This window comes from Gavialis gangeticus, unplaced genomic scaffold, assembly GCF_001723915.1.
Source record: "Gavialis gangeticus isolate Ggan-Ray unplaced genomic scaffold, GavGan_comp1, whole genome shotgun sequence".
Classification (NCBI taxonomy): domain Eukaryota; kingdom Metazoa; phylum Chordata; order Crocodylia; family Gavialidae; genus Gavialis; species Gavialis gangeticus.
Genome location: NW_017729020.1, coordinates 4,623,124 through 4,649,431, shown reverse-complemented (window position 1 = coordinate 4,649,431; position 26,308 = coordinate 4,623,124). Strand labels below are relative to the sequence as shown.

The 26,308-nt window shown below is 46.0% G+C and overlaps 1 protein-coding gene across 1 annotated transcript in view; it reads right to left on the bottom strand.

Annotated features, from left to right (window-relative positions):
* Nucleotides 1–26,308, bottom strand: part of LOC109295500 (tetraspanin-15-like) — a 245,193-nt gene that overhangs the window by 133,205 nt on the left and 85,680 nt on the right. The window contains exons 3-4 of the mRNA XM_019514372.1: nt 21,146–21,220; nt 8,983–9,078 (exon numbers count right to left, since the gene is read on the bottom strand). Of these exons, the coding sequence (XP_019369917.1) occupies nt 8,983–9,078; nt 21,146–21,220 (171 nt within the window). The remainder of the gene's footprint in view (nt 1–8,982; nt 9,079–21,145; nt 21,221–26,308) is intronic.

Here is a 26,308-nt window from a genome sequence, read left to right as displayed (position 1 = left end):
AATAGGTTGGCTTTTTCCTGGGCGTCAGTTGTCAGATGTCCCATCTGGTTTAGCAGGGGTCCAATGTTGCCCTTGCTTTTCCTCTGGCTCCCCACATATCTGAAAAAGGACTTTTTATTGTCCTTGATACTCAAAGCTAGTTGGAGTTCAGTTGCAGCCTAGGCTTTCCTGGTTTGCTCCCTGCAGGACCGGACCAGTGCAGAATATTCTTTCTTGGAGGTGAATCTCATCCTCCATCCACTTGTCCTTGTTGAACCTCATAAAAATTTTTTTGGGCCAGTCCTCCAATTATTCTAGGTCACTCTGAATCCTAGCCCTACCCTCCAGTGTATCTACTACACCCCCCAGCTTGTTAACTTGCTGAGGGTGTACTCCATCCCATCTTCCAAATCATTGATGAAAATAGTAAACAAAACTGGCCTCAAGGCTGACCCCTGGGGTACTCCACTTGATGCCAGCTGCCAGCTAGACCTTAAGCCATTGATCACTACCCATTGAACCTGACAATCCAGCCAGCTTTCTATCCACCTTACAGTCATTCATCCAACTCATACTTCCTCAGCTTGCTTGCAAGAATGCTGTAGGAGACCAAAACAAAAGCCATGCTAAAGTCAAGGTATATCATGTCCATTGCTTTCCCCACATCTGCAGAGCCGGTTATTTCATCATGAAAGGCAGTCAGGTTGGTCAGGCATGACTTGCCCTTGGTGAATCCATGCTGACTGTTCCTGATCACTTTCTTCTCCTCCAAGTGCTTAGAAATGGATTCCTTGAGGATCTGCTCCATGATTCTTCCAGGGACTGAGGTGAGGCTGACTGGCCTGTAGTTCCCTGGAGTCTCCTTTTCCCTTTCCTAAAGATCAGCTCTATATTTTCCCTTTTCCAATTGTCCGGGACCTCCACAATTGCCACAGTTTTTCAGTGATAATGATCAGCGGCTCTGCAATCGTATCAGCCAACCTTGTCAGCACACTCAGATGCACTGCATCCAGCCCCAAGGACTTGCACATATCCAGCTTTTCTAAATAGTCCCTAACTTGTTCTTTCACCACTGAGGGTGCTCACCTCCTCCACCAACTGTGCTGCCCAGTGCAGTAGTCTGGGAGCTAGCCTGGCCTGTGAAGACTGAGGTAAAAAAGGCATTGAGCACTTCAGCCTTTTCCTCATTATCTGTCACTAGGTTGTCTCCCCCATTCAATAAGGGACCCACACTGTCCCTAACATACTTGTAGAAACCCTTCTTGTTACCCTACATATGTCTTGCTAGCTGTAATTCCAGTTGCACTTTGGCCTTCCTGAATTCATCTCTGCTTGCCTAAGCAATGCTCTTATACTCTTCCCTAGTCATTATCCAACCTTCCACTTCTTGTAAGCTTCTTTTTTGTGTTTAATCTCACTGAAGAGCTCTCTGCTAAGCCAAGCCTGCCATATTTGTTATTCTTCCTACGCATTGGGATGGTTTGTTTGTGAACCCTCAGTGAGGTTTCTTTAAAATACAATGAGCTGTCCTGGACACCTTTCCCCATTCAGACTGGCCTCCCAGGGAATCCTTCCCATCAGTTCCCTGAGGGAGTCCATACTCTGTTGCTCTCCTTCTTTTCGTAAGGATCCTGAACTCAATCATCTCATGGTCACTGCTGCCCAACTTGCCATCCACTTCCACATCCCCCACCAATTCTTTCCTGTTTGCGAGCAACAAAAGACCATGGTCTCTAGTTGGCACCTCCAACACTTGCACCACAAAGTTGTCTCCAACACTCTCCAAAAGCTTCCTGCATTGTCTGCGCACTGTATTGCCCTCCCAGCAGATGTCAGGGTGATTGAAATCCCCCATGAGAACCAGGGTCTGTGATCGGGAAACTTCTGCTAGTTGTCTGAAGAAAGCTTTGTCTACTTTGGGTTGCAAGGTGGTGCATCCGCTGGCCTGTTTAGTAGTCTTACTCCAATTACTTAACTTCTTTGTAAAAGTTTTGGAGTTTTACGCAGAAGTTAATTGGAGTAGAAGTCAACATAGTGCTACACTTGCTCTCTAAGTTAAAAGGATTACAAGGTTCCAGAGAAGATGAACTCCTCACCTATGATGAGGCAATGACCTAGTTTTGACACCTGAGCACGCAGAGTTTAGTCTATGTCCATGACTAAGAGTTCAGGCCAAAAACCTAGTGTACACGTACAATATATTCGATACATGAGCCAAGGTGATCAAAGGTATGACTGGGACAACTGATGACTGATAAGAGATTGGCAGCACCTCAGATAAAATGATTGGCCAAGAGAGTGATTTGCTGAGGTGGCATGATTAGGACCTATAAGAAGGGCTTGCACCTGAGGCTGGGTGTGTGCCTGCTGCACAGGTGAGTTTGGAGTGAGTGGAAGCATCTGTGAGGTATGTGTTGGGATGCCTGATATTGGTGTTGTGTATGTGTCATGGTTATGTCTGTTAAAAAAACTTGGGTCATTGTAAGATATGCATGAAACTCTGAGGAGAGTTTGATTTTTTGTGTGTGTCTATCTGGGTGGAGCGAGGCTCCCCAGTGACACAAATATAGGACCCAATGCAGCAGATGACTGGTGCCAAAGTGACCATTGCCTTTTGGTTGGTAAAGTATCACCCTCCCTTGAAAAAGGAGACTGAGTACCCAAGGAAGGGAAAAAGCTCCTGCGGAGTGGGAGTCTTAGGATAGTTCATAGTAGGTAACTATTAAGGCTGTGCGAACGGAACACCATTCTGTTTCGACTTCCATTTCACTGTTTTGATGGGATAATGTTTTGTTTCAAGTTTCATTTAATTTTGAAACCGCTGTTCCATTGCGTTTTGTCGAAACTGTTTCGCTGTTATGACTCTGTTTCAACGTTGCGCCCATAAGCTATGATGGAGAAGTACAAAACTGCCTATAACTTTGACATTTCTTGCCTTATTCAGATGAAACTTGCAGAGATGGTAGCCCCTTCTGAGGCCATGAAGTCTGTCAGCTTTCAAGGAGGTAGGCACAGGGGTTTCTGGGAAACTGCATCTCAGGCTGCTGACAGGTAAAACTTGTGACATGGGTGACTGTGTCTGTGTTAAGGCACACCCTCCTCACCGGCGCTGGGCCATCTACATGACACAGTAATGTTCCCCAATGAGGTCTCCTCCTCCCCTAAAGCCTCATCCCGGTCCACCATTTTAAATGACAAGAGGTATAAAATAAGTTAGTGAGTGAGCAATAGGCCTGTGCAAAGTGGCTAGTATTCACTTCAGATTCAGCCGATTTGGGGGACAGTGATTAAATTTGGTGATTTGAGTCATTGTCCTGCTGCAGCCACTGGGGACTGCTGGAATCATCACCCGAAGCTCTGCACAGTCTTAGTGAGCAGCACTAGCACAGCAGTACCAGCACCATCTCAGGCAGCCAAACTGTGACAGAGCCCTTCTCTCCTCTCCTGCAGGAGCTTCTTCTCCAGCATGCGTGTTAAGGTGTGCCCTCACCGTGTGAGTGTGAGTGTGTGTGAGTGTGAGTGTGAGTTTTCTCCATGAGGTTCTTCTCTAGGAGCTGCCAGAGAACTCTCCTCGCCAGCCCCAGCCCTGGGGTTAGATGTGCCCAGGGCCCTGCCTCCTTCTGGTCAGGTGCTAGGTGTGTTGGTCTAAGGACAAGGCACTGGCAGACAAGGTTCTTTGGGTCAATCTAATCTGGTATCTTTTAGTAGACCAACTGAATAGTTAGAGAAAGCTGGGACAGTGAAGGTTTGTGTTCTGATTTTATGGAGAGGGGTTTTCCTTGATTGTCTGAAGGAGCTAAGCGGCTTATGGTTAATGAAATGAGAATTTTTATAAAAGAATTGAATGGAAGAAACAGAGGTGTTGTTTTGGATATATAAACAATGTGTTACTTGTGGTGTGTGATGGGTTATGTTGTGTTTTTATGTCTATATATTTATTATTAAAAAACCCCTGAATAGTTAGAGAAATATATCTTAACAAGCTTTCGGGTTGAAAAACCCTTTGTCAGGCTGAGGAAGCACCTGCATTTGGTCTGTGTGTGTGCTGGTCCTGGATGGAAGGAATACTGAAGAAGCCAGAGGCTGGCCTGGCATGCAATGCAGGCAAGAAAGCCAGTCAATGAAAATGGAAATGGAGGCATCAGGGGGTGAGGGACAGGCTGGGGTGGGGGGAGGAAGGGGGATGTAGCAGCACAGGTGGAAGTGGAAAGGTATTTGGGGAGTCAGATGTCCGGCACTCTGCAGTGTGTGAGAGCTCCACTGTCTATATTGAGTCCATGAGTTTCTGTAGCTACTCCCTAGGAGGCTGATGAAGTGCAGCTCATAGGTCCGATTCTGAAGAGTGGTTTATAAATTCAAATAAGCACCGAACCTTGCTAACCCAACCTCATCACCAGAAGACAACTTCCTACAGCTCAAAATACAAAATCTGCCAACTATCTCCAGTACCCCCACAAACTGCATCAGAATCTATCAAAGACAACAATACCCAACTCCCTGTGGGGGCACATTCCTCACCAAAAAACCACTCTGTCTCCAGTCTCTCGGGCCTGTTTCTGAAAGGGAGTTTACAAACCACTTTTCACAGCCGGGCCTAAGAACTTCATTTCATCAGCCTCCTAGGTACAAAAACAATGTATTTCTTGCTTCATACACATGGTTTTGATCTTTCAAACCATGGTAATTAGCTATATTTTCTGTTAAACTGGAAACACAGTGACACAAATTCTGCATAGTATCTAAACTCATGCTAGGGTGCTCATGCTACAGACTCAACAACATTTGCAGCTGACAGCTACATGACAAGTCTGCCTATGACAGAGGCCACCCTTTTAGAATTTAATATTTATTCATGGAGTTAATGTTAAAGCAATTCATCCTGTCCCAGGTACATTAAGTTACTTTTTGGTATGAAAACAGCAAGCAGATGCTTTTTTAGTAGCAGCCACTGTATCTAGACTCAGAAAATATTCTAACAACAGGCCACTCGTTTATCCACTCCCACCCAAAGCAATCCCAGACATTTAACTTTCCTATTAATGAAATGCATCCACATCAAAGGAGACACATGCAGCAATGCTTTACAAAAATTCACAACAGAGAATCTGTTAGCCAAAAGAAATGGCAGAGGAAGACAGCAAAACCAGACAAGAATGATCCAACTACAAATTCAGAAAGGATAAATCTCCATTCCAGCTGCAGTCTTTCTTTTTCCCCCTTCCCCTGTAGAATTAAATCAAAAATTGTCTTAAGCAATCTGGCACTCAACAGCTAGGAGATTAATTGAGTACAGAGAGGATTTTGGCAGTCAAACTAGACCATAAAAGACACGCATTCTGCCAAGATCCAAAGTTTGTGTCTGCAATGTTTCATCACTGTGCATTTCAAACACACTTCTTCAGCTGAACATCACCTGAAACACCAGGTGAGAAAAGTACAGTTACACCATAACTTACTGCAAACAGCATAAAACAGCCTCTCTTCAGACTCAAGGTTTTAACTTGCACATAAATGAGACTTTGTGTTTATGACAAAGCATATCATTTTATAGCTTATTCAGTTCATTTGGCTTGTTACTGTACCTGAAGAGAGAGGCTTTGATTAAGATTAGGAGCCTGGGGAGTTATGTGTGGGTAGAACAGTTAAAAGACAAAGGCTGCTTGACAGGGAATATGAAGGCATATTTTAATTCAATTTAAAGCCTGAGTAGCAGGTGTAAAACACAGCACAAACTATATTGCATGTAAAATGAAGTCTTTCTTTTGTGTGAGGTAGATACGACCTTGCAAGTTTTGTTCTGTGAGACTAGCAATGTAGGCAGAATTATTTATGTCCCTGTATGCCACCAAAAACTATATCCCTCTTATTGTGGACAATGACCTAAAATATTTAGTTTCTGAGCATTGTATGGGCTATTTAACTCATACACAAGTCAGACATCTGGAGGTCTGACTCCAGACTCCTGGAGCAAGTTTTATTCTTCCAGCTCAGTCAAGGCATACGCTCAAGAGGAGGGCAAAGGAAGCACTTCAAGGACAACCTAAAGGCCAGCTTGAAAAAATACAACATCAGCTTCCACTCATGGGAGACTATCACCTAGGATTGCCCCAAATGGAGGAAGAGTCTGCTGCAAGGATCTCTGTACTTTGAAACCTTACAACAACCAGAGAAGATGGAAACACAGGAGCAGCAGAAACAGCATGCCGCGGACCAAATCCTGAATCCAGAGTCTCGCCCTCCACAGGGAAACATGTGCCCGAGTTGCAACAAAGTCTGTCAATCCTGGATCGGCCTCATCAGTCATCTTCGGACCCACAGATAAAGCAATCATATGTGGCGGTCTCACACGCTTGAGCCCCTGCCGCGTCTTGGGCCGAGAATACTTAATTCCGATTGGTGGAGCCCAAACACCAATCGGGGAAAAGTTGGGAGGAGCTGGCGCTGCCCCTTCCCCAAAGGTAGGGGGTGAGGAGAGCCCGGACAAGGGGCGGCAAGTAGAGAGGAGCTCCAGAGAGACCACCATCGGGACCCTGCCTGAGCCTCAACGGTGCGCAGATCAGCACACGGCGCCCAGGCTCTGGGTGCCGCTTGAGGTAGCTCGAGCCTGCGAACCCGGCAAGCGGCCAGGTGGGGCAGTGTGTGGATCGGCGCACAGGGGGCCGACCCTGGGAGCAGCTTGAGGCTGCTCGGGCCCCACATGGTGCACAAGTGCAAGGAGAGTCGACCCCAAGAGCAGCTCGTAGCTGCTCAAGTTAGCACCCACCCCGGCTTTAGGCCAGATAGCCGGAGCCCCACAGTGTGGTGCAGCATTGAACTAAAAGAGCCCCGGTGCCCAGAGCAGTTCCTGGGGAGGTGAAAGACCCCTGGCATGAGGACGGGGAACCGGTGCCAGTGAAGGCTCGGCTCCCATAGGAGCTCCCAGGGTGCCCAGTGCAGGCCACAGGGTCCAGAGGGAAGGGCCCCCAGCTCGAGGCTGATGGCTCCAGAAGGTCTGAGGTGATGCGGGGACCCAGAGGCCAGATTGACAGCCTGAGTGGAAGGACTGTGAGTTACTGGGAAACCAGGTCCCACAGGGGAGGTGTCCCCGGGTGAGGGACCCTAGGAGTGCGCAGGGGGGAAGGCCCCACAAACCCTCCACTCCCCAGGGTAGGAGGGGAGGAGACCCCAAATGCACACTGGGGAGGGTTCTGTGGACCCTTTGAGGGACCAAGTGGTTGGAACCCAGATAGGATGCGTCTAATATCTGGTACAGTTATGCTTCATAGTTGGTATCTATTGCTATTGTTGGTCTTATATTAATTCTGTATAATGGGCTCTGTAAGGATGTCTCTATTAGCTAACCCACTTGTGGTACAGACTTGCTGGATTGACTGTCCCAGGATCCACCCCTCTTCTGGGTCTGGGGCACAGGTACATACCTGAATGCCCTCCCTGGGACAGACTTTGTCTTGCTAACAGACTGTTATATGTATATTTGTATACCTGTACCTGTATCTATTTTAAATAGTTTTATATATATAAATGTTTGCAACTAAATACATTGTATATAGTTAAGAACTTTGGGCCTGGGGTAACTCTCGAGAGGAAAAAGGGATCCACCCTAAATTCTAGCATCCCTCTCGCAGCACCCCTTCCTGCCTACCCATCCCATCCGACTGAGGATAGGGCACACTCTTGGGTGTACCCACGTTACACATGGAAGACAATCATGCTCGACTGCAAGGGATTGCCAATGACACAAATAGACTACAAAGGCTTAGATTCTATTCAAAGTGGGATTCAAACCAAGAAATACGGGGCAATTAAGCTATTCTAACTGAAGTCCACTGAGAAGGAAAGTGTAATATTGCACTTGCAAAGTCTGTTACTACACCACATGTACACAGGACCCTTTCTTCAGTAGATTTGGAAGGGCTTTACTAAGGAACTCAGTACCAACCTCTCCATTTCACAGAGGGGAAAATGGAGACACAGAAAGAAATGATTTGCCCAAAGTTGTCAGGTAGGGCTAGTGGAAGAGCAAAGAACAGCATTGGGGTCTCTTAGTCCCTGGCCTGTACCCTGTCCCAAGTGTCCTAATGTGTCCACATGCTTGCTGTCACTTCAATTTGGTCATTACTAAAAAGGCAAGCTGGAATGTTTAAATGAGGTAAAAGGTTTGGGTTATTAAGTCACTACAGTTTCGAAAAGTTTTACCTGTGGTGCCCACCACCTTTGGAAACCTCAGCTTTTAAGTAGGTTTCTCAGGTACGGCTTTGTTTCTGAACATTAGCTTCCACAGTCACAAAGCTGAGTGAAAAGAACAGATCCCCTTTTTTTTTTAGAAAAGCTATTTTAGCTGATAAAAATGAAACAACACTGAGGAGTTAGCAGAGCGTATCCACTTGGAAACAAAACACACCTTCAAAACCAGGCAATCTCTCAGAGCATACACACACAGGCACACATGCATGCAAACCCTCCCCATAAAAACCCTTGATCAAGTAAATTAGGTGCAACATATTTCACAAGAAAATAAAGACTCAAAAGTGGTGTTTGAACAGAATAACTCCCAGCTTTAAAATGTTGTGTGGGAGTGGTCTGACATAACAAAAAACAGTAAAATGGATTGAAAGCAGTATAAGAAATGACCAAAGGAGACATCCCTGGACACAGAAAAGAAATCCAGAAGACAGGAAATTTTCTTATATCGTAACAAACCACTGCAGCTTGAATGAGGCACAGAGGTTAACCACATTTTAATTCTCTCTTGTTCACAGAAATTGCAGTTTCATAGTCTTGAGAGACAATTCTTAGGAGAAGGGGTAGGGGGAGAGTGGGAAATGAATAACTTTTTCTTCAATTACTATCCCTTCCCCTTATTATTTTGTGGCTTTTTAATGAAACCCAGGTAGCTCTTCTTGAACAATCACTGAGACCAAATTACTGTGCTAAATCCAAATACAGCATTCTAAGACTCTGGTTTTTTTTAAAAAAGTAAACCCAAATCACAATGAATCTAACCTTCTCTTGTACAAAATCCAAAATGTTCTTGAAGTCCAGGTCATCATAATAGTGTCTAATTCCCTCTTGGATGTTGGAATGGAAGACAGTATTCATCTGGGAAAATAAGGAAGAGAAACTGTTACACTGTGAGAATATGCTTGAAAAAAGACAGCAAGATAAAAAAAGAGATGTATTAAGTTATACCGATGATTTTTATTACAGCAAATGACCTCTGTCTTATTGTATCACTGCCTAAGAGTTTGACCTTATATATTCTGCAGCATTGTCACTTGGCAATTTTATTTGGAGTCTCAATATATGGTGTGTATCTCAATGTGCCAACTACCAAGGACTGGAGATTACTTGAAACTCTCATCTATCACTTAAGAAGATTAAGGCTTCTCATCATTGTTGGGAAGAAAAGGTTGAAAACAAAGTCAAAGCCTCAAAAACTAGAAGGCAAATGAGAATTCGCTTCTCGGCACACTGACTCCCACTCTTAGTCCACCCCTACATCTGCACAGGCAAGGGTGCCTAGGTTGATAGCTACGCTGGCCCTGGGGTGTTTTACCCAACAGGACATTCCAACCCTTTTATAACCCCAAGCCACGTCTGCTCTAGAAGACAGTGTTCTTGCTCTTATGTTGGTCTCTTAATCCTGATCTTTCAAACAAGCTGAACTTTACAAGGCAGCAGCTCACTTCAGTAACTTGAGCAGATATCATTTTGAATTCACTCACAATACATGCTATTAACTCAGATGCTAGAAGGTTATGACACAGTCCTCTAGCACAGACATCTAGATGGGCCACAAAACTTGCATGTCCCTCTCTAATCAGTGTTTCTTAAATACTGCATACTCATTCTGTTTTGCAGGGTTACAGAAGAGGAGAAGACTTTCAACCCTCCCTAAGGCAATGGGACTTTTAGGGTGCCTATACAAGAGCAGGAAGGCTGCTCCGATGTGATGTAATTCCAATTACCATGTTCCAGTGGCCTCCTGCATCTCATTCAGTGAGCTTTAGATAAAGTGGCCCTGCCATCATTTTAAAGTGCAGGGATGCTGATACATGAGATGCTCCATGGCACGCTACCTCGCCCCCACCCCGGAGAACATTTATGAATACCCTTGAGCCCCATTCTCCAAAAATGAATTTTGGCAATCTTATCCTGGGGCTGGCATTTCAATGCACCTGAATAAACCAAGGTCCAAATTCCACTGACTCTCAATGGCCTTGGGGCATGTGCTCTTTTCCTTTTTCCTTTACTCTTTTTTTTTCCTTCAAAAGGTATGAAACTACCAGAATTTGCTGTGAGGAATGGGATTTCTGAGACCTGTAGAAGTGCTCAACTCCAGGCAGCATCACCTGGTTCTTCAAAAAAGCCACAAAGCCTTCATTTTCTATATAAGATTCTAGTAAATCAAAGAACTCTTTATCCACCTGCCTCATATTCTATTAGCAAGATGCATGTAGGTATTGATTGAGGAAGCCAAAAGCATTGTAGCTGGTGTCAGTCAAGAAACCCATCCACAGAACAGACTATTTTAGCATTCGCTAAAATACAGTGGGATTTCAGCCCTTTGTACAGCCAGGGGACCTGAGAATTGTCCTTTTGCTTATGCTTAGTTGTACCAGATCAGATTCCCCCAACCCTGAAAGCCCCTTTCTCATCTTAGATTGATTTTATTGTTCACTTTTCCCATTTGTGTTTCAAAGTGATGCTGCCGATAGGAGTTTGTATTGTAGTGTACTGGAACCTTAAGGACTTTCTTTAAATCAAGCAGTAAGGACCTGTATGGTACGACGCGTAGGGTGAGAGGTAGCATCCCACTTCTGAGAAAGAAACAGTTATCAGGTAACTGCTTCTGAGTGCTGTAAGTGAATTGGTTCAACTGCTCACAGAGCTTCTCTTCGGAAACATATGCCCGAGAAGAGGTTCTGTTTATTAGGGATGGTGGTTTTTTGGGGGCTCCATACACCCAGCAGACAGGTGGCCATCTGCACTGCAGATCCCAGATTATCTACTCAGAACAAACAGCCCAGAATCTAATTATTTCTATGCCCTTATTTTTCAAACTAAATGGATTCCTGGAATGTGAACAGGGCTGGGTTTGTGGCAGAGACCTCCAAATTTTCTTCCTATGCTTCGTGTTAGCAAAAAATCTTTAGTGGGCAGAGTGTAACAGACAAAAAGCTCCTCTCTTCCTACATCTTTTTGGTATTAGGCATGTGATTCTATACTCAGTTAGACGAGCAGTAGTCTCCCATCAGGATCAGACCTGTTCAGTAATGCCCCGCAGTCTCCAGGGATGCATCCTCCCTGAACTGCAGCTTTTCATGGGACGTAAAACTCAAGTACTCAACTGGCTGGAACTGGCATCTCTACCCCCCTGCCTGCCCTTTGCTTTGTCTGCCAAGGCTGCCAGGCCTGGATGGACCAAAGACCCCATACAAGAGACCCAGTGGCAAAGGAGAGGAGGAAGCCCTGATAACGACTAACAACGTGGTGTGACAGCTGTTTCACAGATACACAGAGGGTGGCACCTTCTAGGGCTAGCAACCTGGCACTTTGACATGACTGAATTGGGGAACGGAGTGAAAGGGATGCAAACAAACAAGCAAAGGGGCTAAAGAATAGAGAAGAGTGAGGAAGCCTTCCCAGGGAATAAAACAATTTACTAAAAAGTCCTGAAAGCAAAGAGTTGTGAGTTTGCAAGAGTTCATAAGAGAAAGGTATGTGAGAGAGAGCCAGTCTCCCTTCTAACTCACAGCACAGTCTGAGGAGATTACAGACTTGTTTAAAAAATGTTTTAGATTTTTTTTTCCAGGTAGGACATGATAATATTATGTAACATCCCAACACCTCACCAGCAAATAATGTTAACAAAAAAGACTGCATCTAATATAATCTCCTCTGGTAGTCAGCAGAGCTGAATCAGAACTTAAGATATCTTGGAAAGTTTGTACCCACTCATCCTGCAGGATTTTTTCCCCAACAACATATCTCTCGGAGCAGCAAAGCTATAGCCCTTCCAGAGGAGGGTCAGAAAAGGAAGAGCAGCTGAAAAAAAGCTAATTTCTGGTTAATTTTTGGTCTCTGCCAAAATTTTTCATGTGAGCTTGCCATTCTTGAACAGCACACATGGAAGAGGAGACTGAACTCTCCTAGCTGTCCTGGGGAAAGTCCCCTCCTGGTCCACCTGCACCATTTGCCTGAGGAAAGATGCTAAGAGTCCTGCTTTCCTGCTTTCCAAATGGAATTGACCTTTAAAATAAACACACAATTGATTTAAGGTGGCTTTCTGGAGCAGAAGTCTGAGTTCCTCAACAAAAAGCAAAAGCTTCTCCAAATGGCAATACCTCTCCCCAGAACCCAGCCTTCCCTTTGGTAGAAGCAAACTGCTTAACTCCAGAGAGCTGGCCCAGTTCCTCCACCCTCAATGAGGTGCATTCAGCTGTGGTTTCTTCCCTAAGCATGTTAACTCTTTCTCTGTCAGCCAATACACAAGATCCCTTATGCCCTCTCGCAGGGGGAAGACCACCAGGTACCACCAAGACCACCTAGCCCCACTGCCAAAACTAAGTTTAACTGTAGGTCTTTTGTATTCCACTTCTATTGTAGACTGGGGCACTGAAATGATTTACCTGCCTAGTCTCTCTTCATTAAAACAGAAGTGGCTAAGTCCTGTGGGTGAAGCCCACATGGAAAAAAAAGGTCGACAGTTCTTTAGGTTTTCCCTCATACATTTAGTATTAAGGGGTACATGTACATGCCACGATATTTGCCCTTTCAGGCACTGCAGTCTGTTTGCATGAGTGGGATTTCCTGACATTTTAAAAGTCTTTTTGGTGCATTAAAGTAAAACTGCTTGGGCATATAATTTATGACTGGGTATTAGGGGTGTGCAAAGCGGGCCCTGTTAGATTCAGATTTGGCCTGAATCGGGGACAGTGATTCGATTCGTTGATTCATATTACTGTCTCTGATTTGATTTGGCCAAATCTGAAGCTGAAGATTCGATGCTGATTTGGAGAATCAGAGATTCAGCCATAGACATGGCTTTAAATGTTTTTTCTACATACCTCGAGGTACCAGGCGCGGCTCATGACCGCTGTGATGATGGGGCAGATGGAGCATCCCACAGAAGCGTGGCCCCCATTGCCCCATGTGCCAGAACTACTTTTGGTCTGCTTCTGGATCCGCCAGGGAGCACACTGGGGGGGCCCCCCCATCTTCCCCTGGCTCTGCGATAACCTGCGGGGGGTCCCAGGTACCCCCCAGACCCAGAAGGCACCAGTCACTGAGCCAGGGGGCGCATGGGGAGGCTCCACTGTGCACTCCCTGGTGGATCCAGAAGTGGATCAGAAGTGCTTTGAGGCCCCAATGCTTCTGTGGGACACTCTATTCACCCCACCATTGCAGCATTCACAAGCCGCCTGCTATCTTGAGGTATACAGAAAAAACATTTAAAGCTGTGTCTATGTCCAAATAGCTGAATATTTCTGAATCTCTCCAAATTGATTCGGAGAGCTCCGAATCAGAGAGATTAAAGGGTCTCATGATTCAATTTGGTTTTGCAGATTCGGCCATCAAAAAAGGCTGAATCTCCGCCGAATCGAATCAGGGACCGAAGCTTTGCACAGCCCTACATGTCACTAACCTCCCCACACACCCTCAGGCAGGCTGCATCTTTAGAGGTAGAAAAGAACTGTTACATCAGGGGAAGAAAAAAGATACGCCTGAGGTGAAAACTCATGAAAATGCTGAGCTTTGTCTGCAACCTGTACCTTCTCCCCAACCCCTTTTTTTCCCCTAGTCTCTGCCCCTGCTGCACCTAGCCATACTGCACAAATCCCACCGGCATCAGGCCTAGCATCTGGTAAAATACTGCCAGAACTACAAAGGGGATAGGAGGCCCCTTTGGAGCATTAGCGCTATGTTTCAATCTTTAACCAGCACTTTCAGTGATTTAATTGTGCCCAAAGCTATGTTAAGGGAGAAAGTAGTAGCCAATTGAGGACTCTTCCAGCAATTCCTAGAGCGGGTATCACTGAGGTTACTCTGACATGTTGGACACTTCAAATTAAGCAGTAATCAAATATAAAATGCATCTTACAGATGCTTGGAAAGCTTATTAGCTTGCTCAAAGCACAGTCTCTAATGCCAGACAAGAGGCACTACTCCCTGAGTCATTTTGTGGTTTGACTTCTGACAAGAAACTGGCGAGCACAAACACTCAGAAATATTAATTATGAGAAGAGGATTTGGGCTGTTTTTTGGGGGGCTGGGGTGGGGATTGTTTTTGCAGGATTGATTCTGACATGAAAATTACAAAGGATGGGTGAGCTGGGGAATAGGGAAGAAGGATGCCAGAGAAATTTGAAAAGGAAGATGTGAGAGGAGTGAATGAAGATATGTCACCATAGGAAACAGAGCCTACTGAGAAGGGAAAAAGAAAGCAAGACTGGTGGAGAGGGTCTTTAAGAAACTATTCATGCAGAAGTTTATTAAAATGTTAATTTTGATCTTTTCCACACCTTTGAACAACATGTCGAGCTATCTCATTTGCTGCCCCTCTTTGACGACCATCATTAGTTTGAAGACAAACAAGAATAAGCTGTAGGTTTGCCGTAGCTGACAGCTTTGCCCCTACTGTTTTAATGAGTTGCTTCCAGCATGCTTGTGCTGTGTATCCAAGGCTCTCCTGGGATGATCAAGACCATTTTTAGAACAGCTCCGTGTGCACAGGCTGCGCCCTCACTAGCTACACAGATATAAGGGGATTTACATCTTTGGCACTTGTCTTCCCAGGGGGGTGGAAAAACCGTGAAGTACATCCTGAGGATGCCTGTGAAGTAACTGCTCAGAGTGCAGAGGGTTACTGGGTCTCACAGAGTATCAGCAAAGGGAACAGAAATGTGGCTACTGAGAGTGTTAATACAGAACCTAGGACACTCATGCAGCTAAATCAAAGCAGTTGGCATTGCCACGCTGATGTTTTCTATATCCTGGTCCGGCCCAGATGGCTCTGAGATGGCCCATGATCACGTGTGTCAATTCCTAGATTCTGTTTAGGGCAGTTTGAACTGAGCATGTGGTTTCTGGTAGGGAAAAGAGAATTTGATTCTCTATTTCTATGGCTTAGTCTGGCCTATAAATTTCAGGTCTGGATTCATCCTTATCCTAAAGCTGACCAGGGGCTGGGTTAGGCCCATAAGTTTGAAGATTTGGTTTGAACTCATTTTTTTTTTCAAAACTGAAAGATTTTGGTCTTTGTCAGCCTCAGAACTCAAGAACGCTTTTTCTTCTCTCCTGAGTTCATGTCTGTCCTGGTGCTGCAGTATTCAGATAAGGAGTTTAAAGTTATCAAAAAAAGATATCACCTGCAAAAAACCTTCAGAAGTCTAAAGCTGATCAAGATTGCCATAGCAAGCACATATCAGTTCAGGCTGGGACTATAAGTGCCTTTGGCAACCATACACTGCATATAATAAACCTAGTGACCTACCCTCTCTCTCATTTGTCCCAACACACCGTCATGTCCAGAGCATGGAGCATGGTCTGCTGTTATTGCTTGTGCCTGCACTACGACTCATATGCAGGTGACAAGATTTCATACAGGTAGCACACTAACAACCTTCAAAAGCTCTTATAAACATACTGTACCAGCAGATTAGACAATTGCTCCTTTAATGTGATAAAGCAATCCCAGTTGATATGCATTCTCCTGACTAATGCCATCTGTGACCTTTACCAAGCATACCAGCATCAGAAAATTTTATAGTGTGGGTACTCTAGAAAGAACATATTCCCCAGATGAAAGATTCTTACTCCCCAGAAAGCAAAATAATCTATTTACAAGTGCTTATAATTAAATCTAGACTTTAAGACAGTGGTTAAATAGCTAACAGCTACATAATTCAATTCCAGCAGCACAAACTCTCCATGTCGCTTGATACAAAACAACAAAGGCAGCTACCTAACTTATATCATCTGCAATTCCACGAGCACATTTACATGTCAACTGGCATAATTAAGTGCCTGGTGCTTTTTTTTTCCACTGGATAATTTATTTCTGATTTTCTCTTCTTAGCTTGTTAATAGTAAATCCAGTTAAAAACCCTGTTCTTTACAACTAATAAACAACCAAATGCAGATTTGTGTAGAGTGGCAATTTTCGGTCAAGTAGATTCATTGCTTGTCTAATCCCTGTTCTGTCTTACCAATGGCTTGGTTTTAATTAAATGTTAGTATCCCCCATTAAATTTAAATTAAGGCATCACTTACACACTAACGGTTGCATCCAAGCTGCATGCTTAACTGAAAGGTTGCAATTCCATTCCAAAAGAATTTTGCAACTTTTTCTCTGTTCATTCCCTTCCATTGCTCACGAGGCAAGAGCAAGGATGGTCCACAAATTGAGACACAGAGCACATAGGAGATACTAGTCTTCATCTCGGTAAGAATTCATAGGTCAGGGCAATGCAGCTGTTCATGAAAATATAGCAGTAGACACACAATGTCAACACACAAACAGCCTGGTACCATATATAGTAATAGAACAGACAGTAACAAAAGGGTCCTATCTCTGCAGAAAGTTATTGCCAATACCTGGTACATGGCAAGTCAAAAACAAATAAACAAAAGGAACCTCCATATTAGCCTATCTTAGATATTAATAGCGTGACATAAAGCTGCCAGAGAAACAAGGAACCTCGGTGATGCCTTGCAGATAGAAGTCTGTCTCTCTCTCTGTCTCCCCACTCTCTTCAAAATGAAGTTAGCGCTGGTGAACAATATTAGCTGGGCAGCCCTGGAGACTGAGGTCTGTGGTATTTATTTATAGCACAGATAAACACAGCACAGCTGAGAAGGGAGCTCATTCCCTGTGACACATGCTGTCCTTCGCCTCTCAACAGAATCTGATGCCAAAGGGGCTACATGAGGCAGAGGATGATCTCTGCTAAGGAATGGGCTAGGAACCATCACCAACAACTAACTTTTGGAGTCACGGTGAAGGCCCTGCTCCCTTGCTGCCCTGTACCTTGCACAGCCCCACAAAGCCAGACACCACTAAGCGCAAAAGCTAACAAGTCAGAGCTCTCTCTACTGCGTTGTGACCAGCAGAAACATATTATGACCACTCCCAAAGATGTAAAAGGGTTGCATTGCAATGAGGAGCCCTGTCCTCCATCTCCAGCTTCCTGGAACTCAGCAAGCATGTCTACAATATCATGGCCAAATCCATCCCTCATGATGGTTCAGGAGAATTGGCTCTTGAAATTCCTATAATGCAACAAGTAGTCACTTGGACTTGTCTCTACAGGGAGCTTGTGCAAAACTTCTTTGACCACTGTTGGCTCCTATAAGCCAAGACTGTGCTCGTTGCCAAAAAGCCAACAGCATCCTGGGCTCTATTAAAAGAAGTGCTACTTGCAAATCAAGCAAAGTGATTCTTTTGCTCTACTCAACATTGGTGATACCTCACCTGGAGTGCTGTGTCCAGTTTTGGGTCCCACACTTCAAGAAGGATGTGGACACATTGGAAAGAGCCCAGTGTAGAGTAACAAAAATGATTATGGAGCTGGAAAACATGACTTATGAGGAAAGGCTGAAAAAAACTTGAGTTTTTTAGCCTGGAAAATACCTGAAGGGCAATTAGCAAGAAGGAAATGGGTTTTTCTCTGTGACCATAGGGACCTGGATTAGGAGAAATTGTCTCAGGCTGCAGCGAACAAAATTTAGGCTGGAGATTAGGAGGCATTTTTTGACTCTCAGGGTGCTTAAGCATTGGAACAAGCTGCCTTGGAAAACTGGAGTCTTCATCAGTGGAAATTTCAAGAGCAGGTTGGACAGACACGTGGCTGGGATGGTTTAGTCAGGGACAGTCCTGTCTTGAGCAAGGGGCTGGCCTAGATGACCTTGTGAGGTCCCTTCCAACCCTACTTTGCTATGATTCCTATAACTCATCATGATGAGACACTCAGCCCCATGAGTTTTTGATTTGGCTTTAGGCTTTGAGGTCACCAAGCAGGTAGTGTAATCTTTAAAAACATCCTCCCCAACACAAGCATTTACAGGACTGGAAGAGTTATAAATTGTTTGTACAAAGAGAATCGATTTTAATAAAGCCCTTAAGTGTGCATCTTAGAGATCATTCTTCTGTACCATGCATTGTCTGAGCCAGCACAGACTGAGGCTAGGCCTTGAAGTAATTTGGCAGACTGCAAAGTCAAGATAATATGGAAAATAACAAAGTTGGTTTCAGCTTAGTCTGGGGAGAGGCAGAAGGGAACTTCTATTGTAAGCATTTTTAAAGTGTTTCCCCAATGCTTATTATAGCAATATTGAAGCACCTCATGCACAAATTTAAAAAAAGCATTTAACATGAGTTAAAGGCAATGAGTTTAGCAAATGCCAAAGAAAGTGGGAAAAACCTACTTCTTTAAGGAGGCTGCCAAAGGACTTTGAGTGGGTGTAATTCATCCTACAGCACATAAAAAAGTACACTATCTAGCAAGGGTAAAAATGACAAAAAAACCCAAAACAAAACCATTAATCCTCATGCTTCAGGGGCATGTGCTGATCCTTTAGTGGAATCAGGAAGAAATTGGGTTTCACAGAACCAGTGCAGAACCTCGTACGAATGAAGGGTGAGGCGGGCCAGTAGGGGGTGCTCCTGCGTTGAGCCGCCCACCGCCCTGCACCCGACCACCTTCTAGGCTCCGAGTGCCTCCCTGGGATGCCTCGCGTCCGGCTGACCCCCTTCCTGAAGCACACACGCTAGCCTGGGGGTAACGTAAGCTGCTACCACCCCGAGAAGGGACTCTCTCGGCCCTGTGTTCTCAGGGAAACACAGGCCTAATAGTCCTACGGGTACTCAACCCAGTACAGGCACTTGGGGCACTTCCCCAAGTCGACAGTCAAAAAGGAAAGTCTCCCTTAGTCCGCAGACCTAAGGGGCCTCTTAGGCATAATTTAGACCCACCCCTCAATAAGTCTCCTACACCGGTCACAAAGGAGAACTTTATTGATTACAGGGGTAGGGTGAAAATAGGGTACAAGATTGAGCAGTCTCATAGAAATCCCATAGAGCAAAACAGTCTGGCTGAAGTAGCCTTTTGATCACACATCTGAGGTACTGCCAGCTAGATATCTAACCAGATCTCAAGTAGCTTACTCACAAGCATCATCCAGAGGCTGTTGGAGATTCCCTCTGGAGACAAGCCGTTCCTAGCTCATGAGTTTTGGAAGAGAGAGCCAGTTTCAGATGGTAAATCTCCTCTCTGTCTGAGTCCCCTGCATGGCTGCTGCCCCCTCCTCCTGGACAGTCTTAACTTATATAGCCCCTGTGACCTCATTCGCCTGGTCCAGTGGAGGCCAGCTCTGGTTGGCTGTTGGCCAACCAATTTGAAATACATCACTAGTTGTCAGGCAGACTCTAGCCCACCAGGTAGAAGCCCCTCACCCAGGTAGCTGATACCAGTCCCGTAGGCAGAAGGAGCAGGTTTCCCCCCTCCCTCAGGAATGTAGCCAGCTCAGGTTACCTAAAAAGATAGGGTAAGGGTGTGTCTCCTCTGCTGGGCTCATCCTAATCAAATAGTCACAGCACAGAGATTTTGGGGAGAAACAAAGGTGGCTTCCTGCCACAAAGGGTAGGACACTGGATATGATGGAACAACTGTTTGTCTCCATCTGGCATATTTTATGTCTCTTTAAGAGAAAGCTAAAAAAAGACAGATTTGCCAGTGGTCTTTATTAGGACTGTGCGAAGCTTCAGTCTTTGATTCGATTCGGCAGAGATTCAGCCCAATCTCTGAATCAAATCAAGAGACCCTTTAATCTCTCCAAATTGAATTGATCCAGAGAGATTTGGAAAGATCTGATGATTTGGATAGAGACACAGCACTCCTGTGGGACGCTCCATCTGCCCCACCATCCCAGCATTCACAAGCCACACCTGGTACCTTGAGGTATATAGAAAAAACATTTAAAGCCGTGTTTATGGCCAAATTGCTGATTCTCTGAATCAGCATCAAATCTTCAGATTCAGATTTGGCCAAGTTGAACTGGGGACAGTGATCCGAATCAATGAATTGAATCACTGGCTCCAATTTGAGCCGAATCCAAATCTGAATCAAATATGGCCCGTTTCGCACACCTCTAGTCTTTATTTTATTTTGACTCTGGAAAATTAGGAAACTAGGAGTGAATTTCAATCCCGCTCTTGTGATAAGTGAGTGCAGCTGTAAACTTGGAAAAGCTTGCATGTTCTATCTTGTAACACCAAGCTCCTGAACTTAACCCTCTTGCTTGTTTTAAAGTCACCACTTAGAGGGACATGTTTGGTGTCCCTGGGCCCTTTGCTGTTTCGTGAATGCTGTTAAAACTTCTGTACAAAGCAGCAGGGAAAGTCAGAGAGCTCTGTACAAGGGAGGGAGAAGGGAACATAGTTTCTCCAATGTTTATTTAATTCATATTAAAAACATGTAATTAGGCTCCAATGTGAAATTTATTAACATAAAATCTTCTACCGAAGCTAGTTACAAAAGAAAACATCTAAAACAATGTGTTAAGTATTTTTATGCAGGAAATCCCCAAGCCAGGGCACTTCATAATAAAAAAAATGCAGATAACATTGTGGCACTGGTGTAACTAGACTTTCACGAGTTGACAAAGCGCTGTAGTGCAAAAGCTGCTATCTTCACAGAAAGTTCCCTTGAATTTTTAGAAGAACATTTACAAAGCTGCATAAGGGATTTGAATGTTCAGTTTCTATTAAAACTAATGAGCACTGGGCATCCAAACCCCAAAGTATCTCTTTGAAAATCTCAGCATTAATGTTCAGGACATTAGTTCCCAAGATGAGACATAGAGATGGATTTTTCAGGCCATGGGCATTTCTTGAAACAACTGCAAGAGCAGCAAACCTGTCCTCCAAAACTTTTTAATTTGGGGTCAAGATGAAATTATTTCTGTTTTAGATAATATCAAAATGGACAGGCATCTCAACAGGGAAAATGTTAGATGTTTGGAAAATGACAAGACAAAATGTTTTGATATTTTCAGCACCTTGAGTGAGCCACCAAAAATCACTAGTTAGTGGAACAGGCATTTGCTTTGGAAAACAGGACAAATATGATTTGCACTGCCAAGGAAAGGAGTTCAGTTGACTCACCTTGTTTTCGAAGATTATTTCAATAAATATCAACAGAATTTCAGTGATGAAGATCACCAGGAGGACCCAGAAGAACTGTGCAGAGAAAGAGAAAGCAGGCCATTAGAATTGCTCTGAGCTATATTGCTCTGTTAAATGTAAATGGTCATGAGTGGTGAAAAAAGACTGTGTTACTTGTATCACATTTTCATTTTAGTACAATAGCAGTAACAACTATGTTGCATTACAATTCCCAGGCAGCTCACCTTTCAACCAACCAGGAATCTGAAGGCTTTAGGCGCACAGCATGTGAATGAGGGTGAGAAATAAAGGAAGATTTGGAAACACAGATGAGAATTTGCATAAAAGCTCTGCTCCCATTCTGGCACCTAAATTGAGCATTTGGATTTACATACATATCACTACCCAGCAATTCCCAGTAGGAAAATTGAGAGTTCCTGAGCTCTTGATAATCTGGTCATTTCATTTAGGTGAACCTCACTGTAATGAAGACAAAATTCCTTTTCCTTCGAGAAGGGAAGTGAGGGAGTAGCACAGTTATACTTCTGTAGCCAAAAAAACCTAACACTACTGGGTGTGTACATACGTACTAACTTTCTGACAGTTAAGCTGACTTAACTTTTTTAAGTTGACTTAACTGTCAGAGTGTACACAAGTATGTGGAACAGAGTCAATTTAAATGTGGCACAAGATAATACACCTCTGAGATGTACTATCTTTAGTTGCATTTGTTAAGTTGACTTAGATCACAAGATGGTTGCCACTAGAGCTGTGTGAAGCTTCAGGTGCTGATTCGATGCGGAGGAGATTCGGCTCGATTCAGCGGCTGAATCTCCAGATCTGAATCAGATCAGGAGACCAATTAAAAGGTCTGAATCGATTTGAAGCTCTCTGCATCAATTCAGAAAAGATTTGGACAGCTTCAGAAATTTGGGCAATCCCTACTTGCTGCTGCAGGGAGCTGGACCCAGACTCCATGCTCGTAAGTAGGGAGCAGGGGAGGGGGGGCTGGAGGAGGGACCAAGGGGGTCCCCTGCCAGGCCCCATCCCCTGCCCACTCTCCCAGCCCCCCTGAGTGCTCTGCAACTCCCACCTGCTCCCCCCATGGCTGCCCCACCTGGCCCCAGCTCATGGCTCTTTAAAAAAAGCCCCCACTCACTGGCTGCTGCCAGGCAGGGGGGCAATCCCCGCTGCCCCTCACTGTTCCACGCTGCATGAGGGGCTCTGCCACGAGCCCCCCGACCCCTGCCTGCTCTTCCAGCACCCCCTCATTGCTGCCTCGCTCGCCGCAGCTCCTGGCTCTTAAAAAAAAAAAACAGAGAAAAAAAGCCCCACACTCACCAGCTGCTGCAGCGGCTTTGGGGCTTCTGGGAGCAGTGCGGCGGGCGGTGGGGGGCAGTGGAGGGCAGTGAGGATCACCCCCCCACCTGGCAGCAGCCGGTGAATGGGGGCTTTTTTTTTTTTTTTTTTTAAAGAGCCAGGAGCTGGGGCTGGGAGAGTGGGCGGGGGCTGGGGGCTTGTGACAGATTCAGCTGAATCAATTTGGGACAGTGATTTGAATCACGTAATCAAATCACTGTCCCCCGAATCGGCTGAATCTGAATCTGAAGTGAATACTAGCCACTTTGCACAGGCCTAGCTGCCACCATGTCAAGGAGCTGTATGTGTGTATGCTCTGATATAGCTTAACTTACGTCATCTTAATTAAGTTGACTTAGTTAAGTCACCTTATTTTAAGTTCACTTACTATATGTGCATCCACCCAGTCCTCCTAGCAAAATTCTGCATATGGGAATGAGAAAATCAGTGCAGAAAAAGTGAACATGATCTCTCAGGGAAGACAGAGGTTTGCATCCTTACTAAATGACCTCTGTTAGTAAAGACTGATAAATTATACTTAGCACTTTTACAGCATCTTTCACCAGTGGATCCCTGGGTACCACATTAAATGTTCAGGCTGACGTTACCAAATGCTTATGCCCAGAGTTAGGTTCCCACATGTAGATTTAAATTCCTGATAGAAACTGTGGGTAGTTGGCCATTATTTGAGACTTTGTGAATTGTTTCTGTTAGGAGGAGAAAATGGCAAGGAAACCAACACTGACCCTTATGAAAATCCCCAAACAAGGAAACATAAAAAACCAGTTAGGCATCAAATAAAGCACAGCATCAAACCAACCTATAAAATGGGTGGTTGACGTGAATAGATCTAATGCCAGGACTCTGATTTTGCCTGTGTCTTAGTAAACTTTCCCTGACTGATGTGACGGGCTAGCTGGCAGTGACTTAGCCCAGGGGTTTTGAAAGGGCAAAAGACGATTGGAGGACTTGGGATTCCCTTTCCTCACCAATCTGGTAATGATTTGGCCCAGAGGTTTGAAGGGGTAAAAGCTGATTGGAGGACTTGGGATTCCCTTTCCTCACCAATCAGGCCCCAGAGACTCACCCTCCGTGTCCCCTGATTGGCCCCTTGGGTCACCTGGAGGGGGATAAAAGGGGCAGTGTGGTTGACTAAGGAGAGACCAGCGAAGGACCACAAGGAAGGAGCTTCACAGAGCTGGCAAGAGCTGAACCAGCGGGGCAGGAGCAGTTGCCCCAGAAGAGCCTGAAGAAGCAGGACCTGCAGGCAGCAGTGGGACCCTCAGCAGTGCAGTGTGCAGCCAGCAGGAGAGGCTCCTTGCTGGGCTCCAGGATCCTCTACGAGAGGCTGCAGCTAGCAGGAGAGGCTCCCCCGCTCCAGCAAGGATCTGAGCAGTGATGTGAGAGGTTCCCAGCTCTGCTTCCAGCTCCTCCAATCAGAGGCTAGGCAGCTCGACTGAGGCCGGGGCTCTGGGAAGGTCAAGACCCCTAGCAGGCTGAGAGCAGCACCCGTGCCGGTGGCTGTGTGGCAGTGTTCCTACCTACCACATAGAAGATCTGCATTTGAGTCCCAGCTGGAGTGACTTGGGGTGAGTGAGCTAACAAGAAGCAAATCTTCCTGCAGTGGAAAGGGGCCATTGTGTTCCCTCCCCCTCCAGGTACCAAGGCCCTATATTTCCTTGACATTTTGTATTTTGTGCCTTTTTATATTTCACCAACCAGTATTGTTTGCTTTGCTGTTTGTGTTTTATATTTTGTTAACCCTGTTTTTTGCCAATGATTGTAAGTGTCTAACCTTTGTTGAATCCTGCCCCCTTGGGGCATTGTAGTGTCCACTATACCCTCTGATTTATGCCTGTTATGTTACCAGTATTGTTCCCTCATTAAAAGGTATATGGTTAAGTCCCCATTGGTGGTCTGACTCTGATCTATAGGGGGAGGAGAGGCCCTACACCTCCCACAGTGCTTGTGCACCTGCTTTGATCCCTTCAATTGGAGAGGGGGTACCTCTTGGAGTACCACCTGGGTTACACTTATACCCTACTGTAGTTGGCTGCAAACAACTGGTTTGGAGAACAGGCTTGCTACTGAAGATCTAGGGCTTCCACAGTGTTGATTTAGAAAATGGTATTTAAAGATTCGGTTTTAGGGAATTGGCTTATGTGCATCAGAATGGTTTAAGATGGGCAGCAGGAGTTAATTGATTTTTAAGAAGCCAGGGTCTCACACAAACAGAGTTTCTCCAGCTTGCAAGGCAGACAGGCTGGTTAACACAACAAGGCCAATGGATATAAAACAATGTCGGAACTGAGGGAGTATGCACCATACTGCTCATAATACTAGATAAAGTGGTACCAGCTAACAAGGCCCCAGAGCAGGGGGCCTGAGTCCTGGTTTTGGGGGAGCAGACCAAATTATGAGAAGACCCAGAAGGACCAAATTAATATATATGCATGGTGGGGCTGTGTGAAATTTCACACAGCGTTTTGTTTAGAAGCTGTTTCGATGCATTTCGAGCTTGAAACAGTGAAATCGAAATGAAACAAAAGCCTTTGGAACAGCTTCGAAACAAAACAAGGGAATTCAAAACATTTCAAAAGTTTTGAAATGTTTCAAAGCCAGGCTTACTAGCTTTAGGTCCCATCCTGGCCGGTAGCGCCCTCCTCCTGTCATCCAGCAGGCAGATCAAGGGCTCGCCCGCACCCCTGGGAGGGCTGTGGGAGCTGTGCCAGAGTCCTCCCGGGGGTGCGGGCCTCCGATCTGCCTGCCAGATGACAGACCAGCACTGGGCACAACCCACACCCAGCGCCAGGAAGATTGGTGCTGCCACTGACCCCAGGCAGCAGCACCTGGCAGGCAGATCAGGGGCATGCACCCCCAGGAGGACTCTGGCACAGCCCCCACAGGCCTCCTGGGGGTGCCGGCAGGCCCCTGATCTGCCTGCCAGCTGACAGGAGCCAGGTACTGCTGCCTGGGGTCAGCAGCAGCCAGGGCCATGCTGGGGGGGTTGGGGGGTGAACTGAGGTGGCTGTCCTGGGTCCCGCACTTTGGGGGGCCCTGCAGAGCCAGATAGAGTGACCATGGTGACTCTGAGCCACTGGTGGTTTCGCGTCTGGCCGCTCATTACCCTCACCCTGCCACCGCCACCACTGCTGATGGTGGCAGTGGCAGGTTCTTTGCATCCAGGGCACGCAGAATCAGGGTGGGGGAAGGTCCCTGTACAAACTGATTTGCCTTGGGTCCTACACCCTCTTTGGGTCAGGGGTGCAGGGCCCAGGGCAAATCAGCTAGTGCTGGAACCTGCCCCTGTCCCAATCCTGTGCACGCCAGCAGACAGATCAGGGGCCTGCTGGCACCCTGGGGAGGGCTGCAGAGGCTGTGCCGGAGTCCTCCCAGGGGTGCATCTGCCTGCCAGATGACAGGAGCTGGGTGCTGTTGCCTGGGGCCAGCAGCAGTTCTGATCTTCCCAGCCCCGGGTCCAGGCTGTGCCCAGTGCCAGTCTGTCATGTGGCTGGCAGATCAGGGGCCTGCACCCCCAGAAGGACTCCAGCACAGCCCCTGAAGCCCTCCCCAGGGTGTGGGAGAGCCCCCAATCTGCCTGCTGGATGAGAGGAGCTGGTGCTGCCACCTGGGACTGGCAGCAGCAGTGATTTTCCTGGTGATGGTCCCAGGTGGCAGCACCCAGCTTCTTTCATCTGGCAGGCAGATCAGGGGCCTGCACCCCTGGGAAGACTCCGGCACATCCCCCGCAGCCCTCCCCGGGGTGCAGGCAAGCCCCCCCCCCCCCCCCCCCCCCCCCCCCCC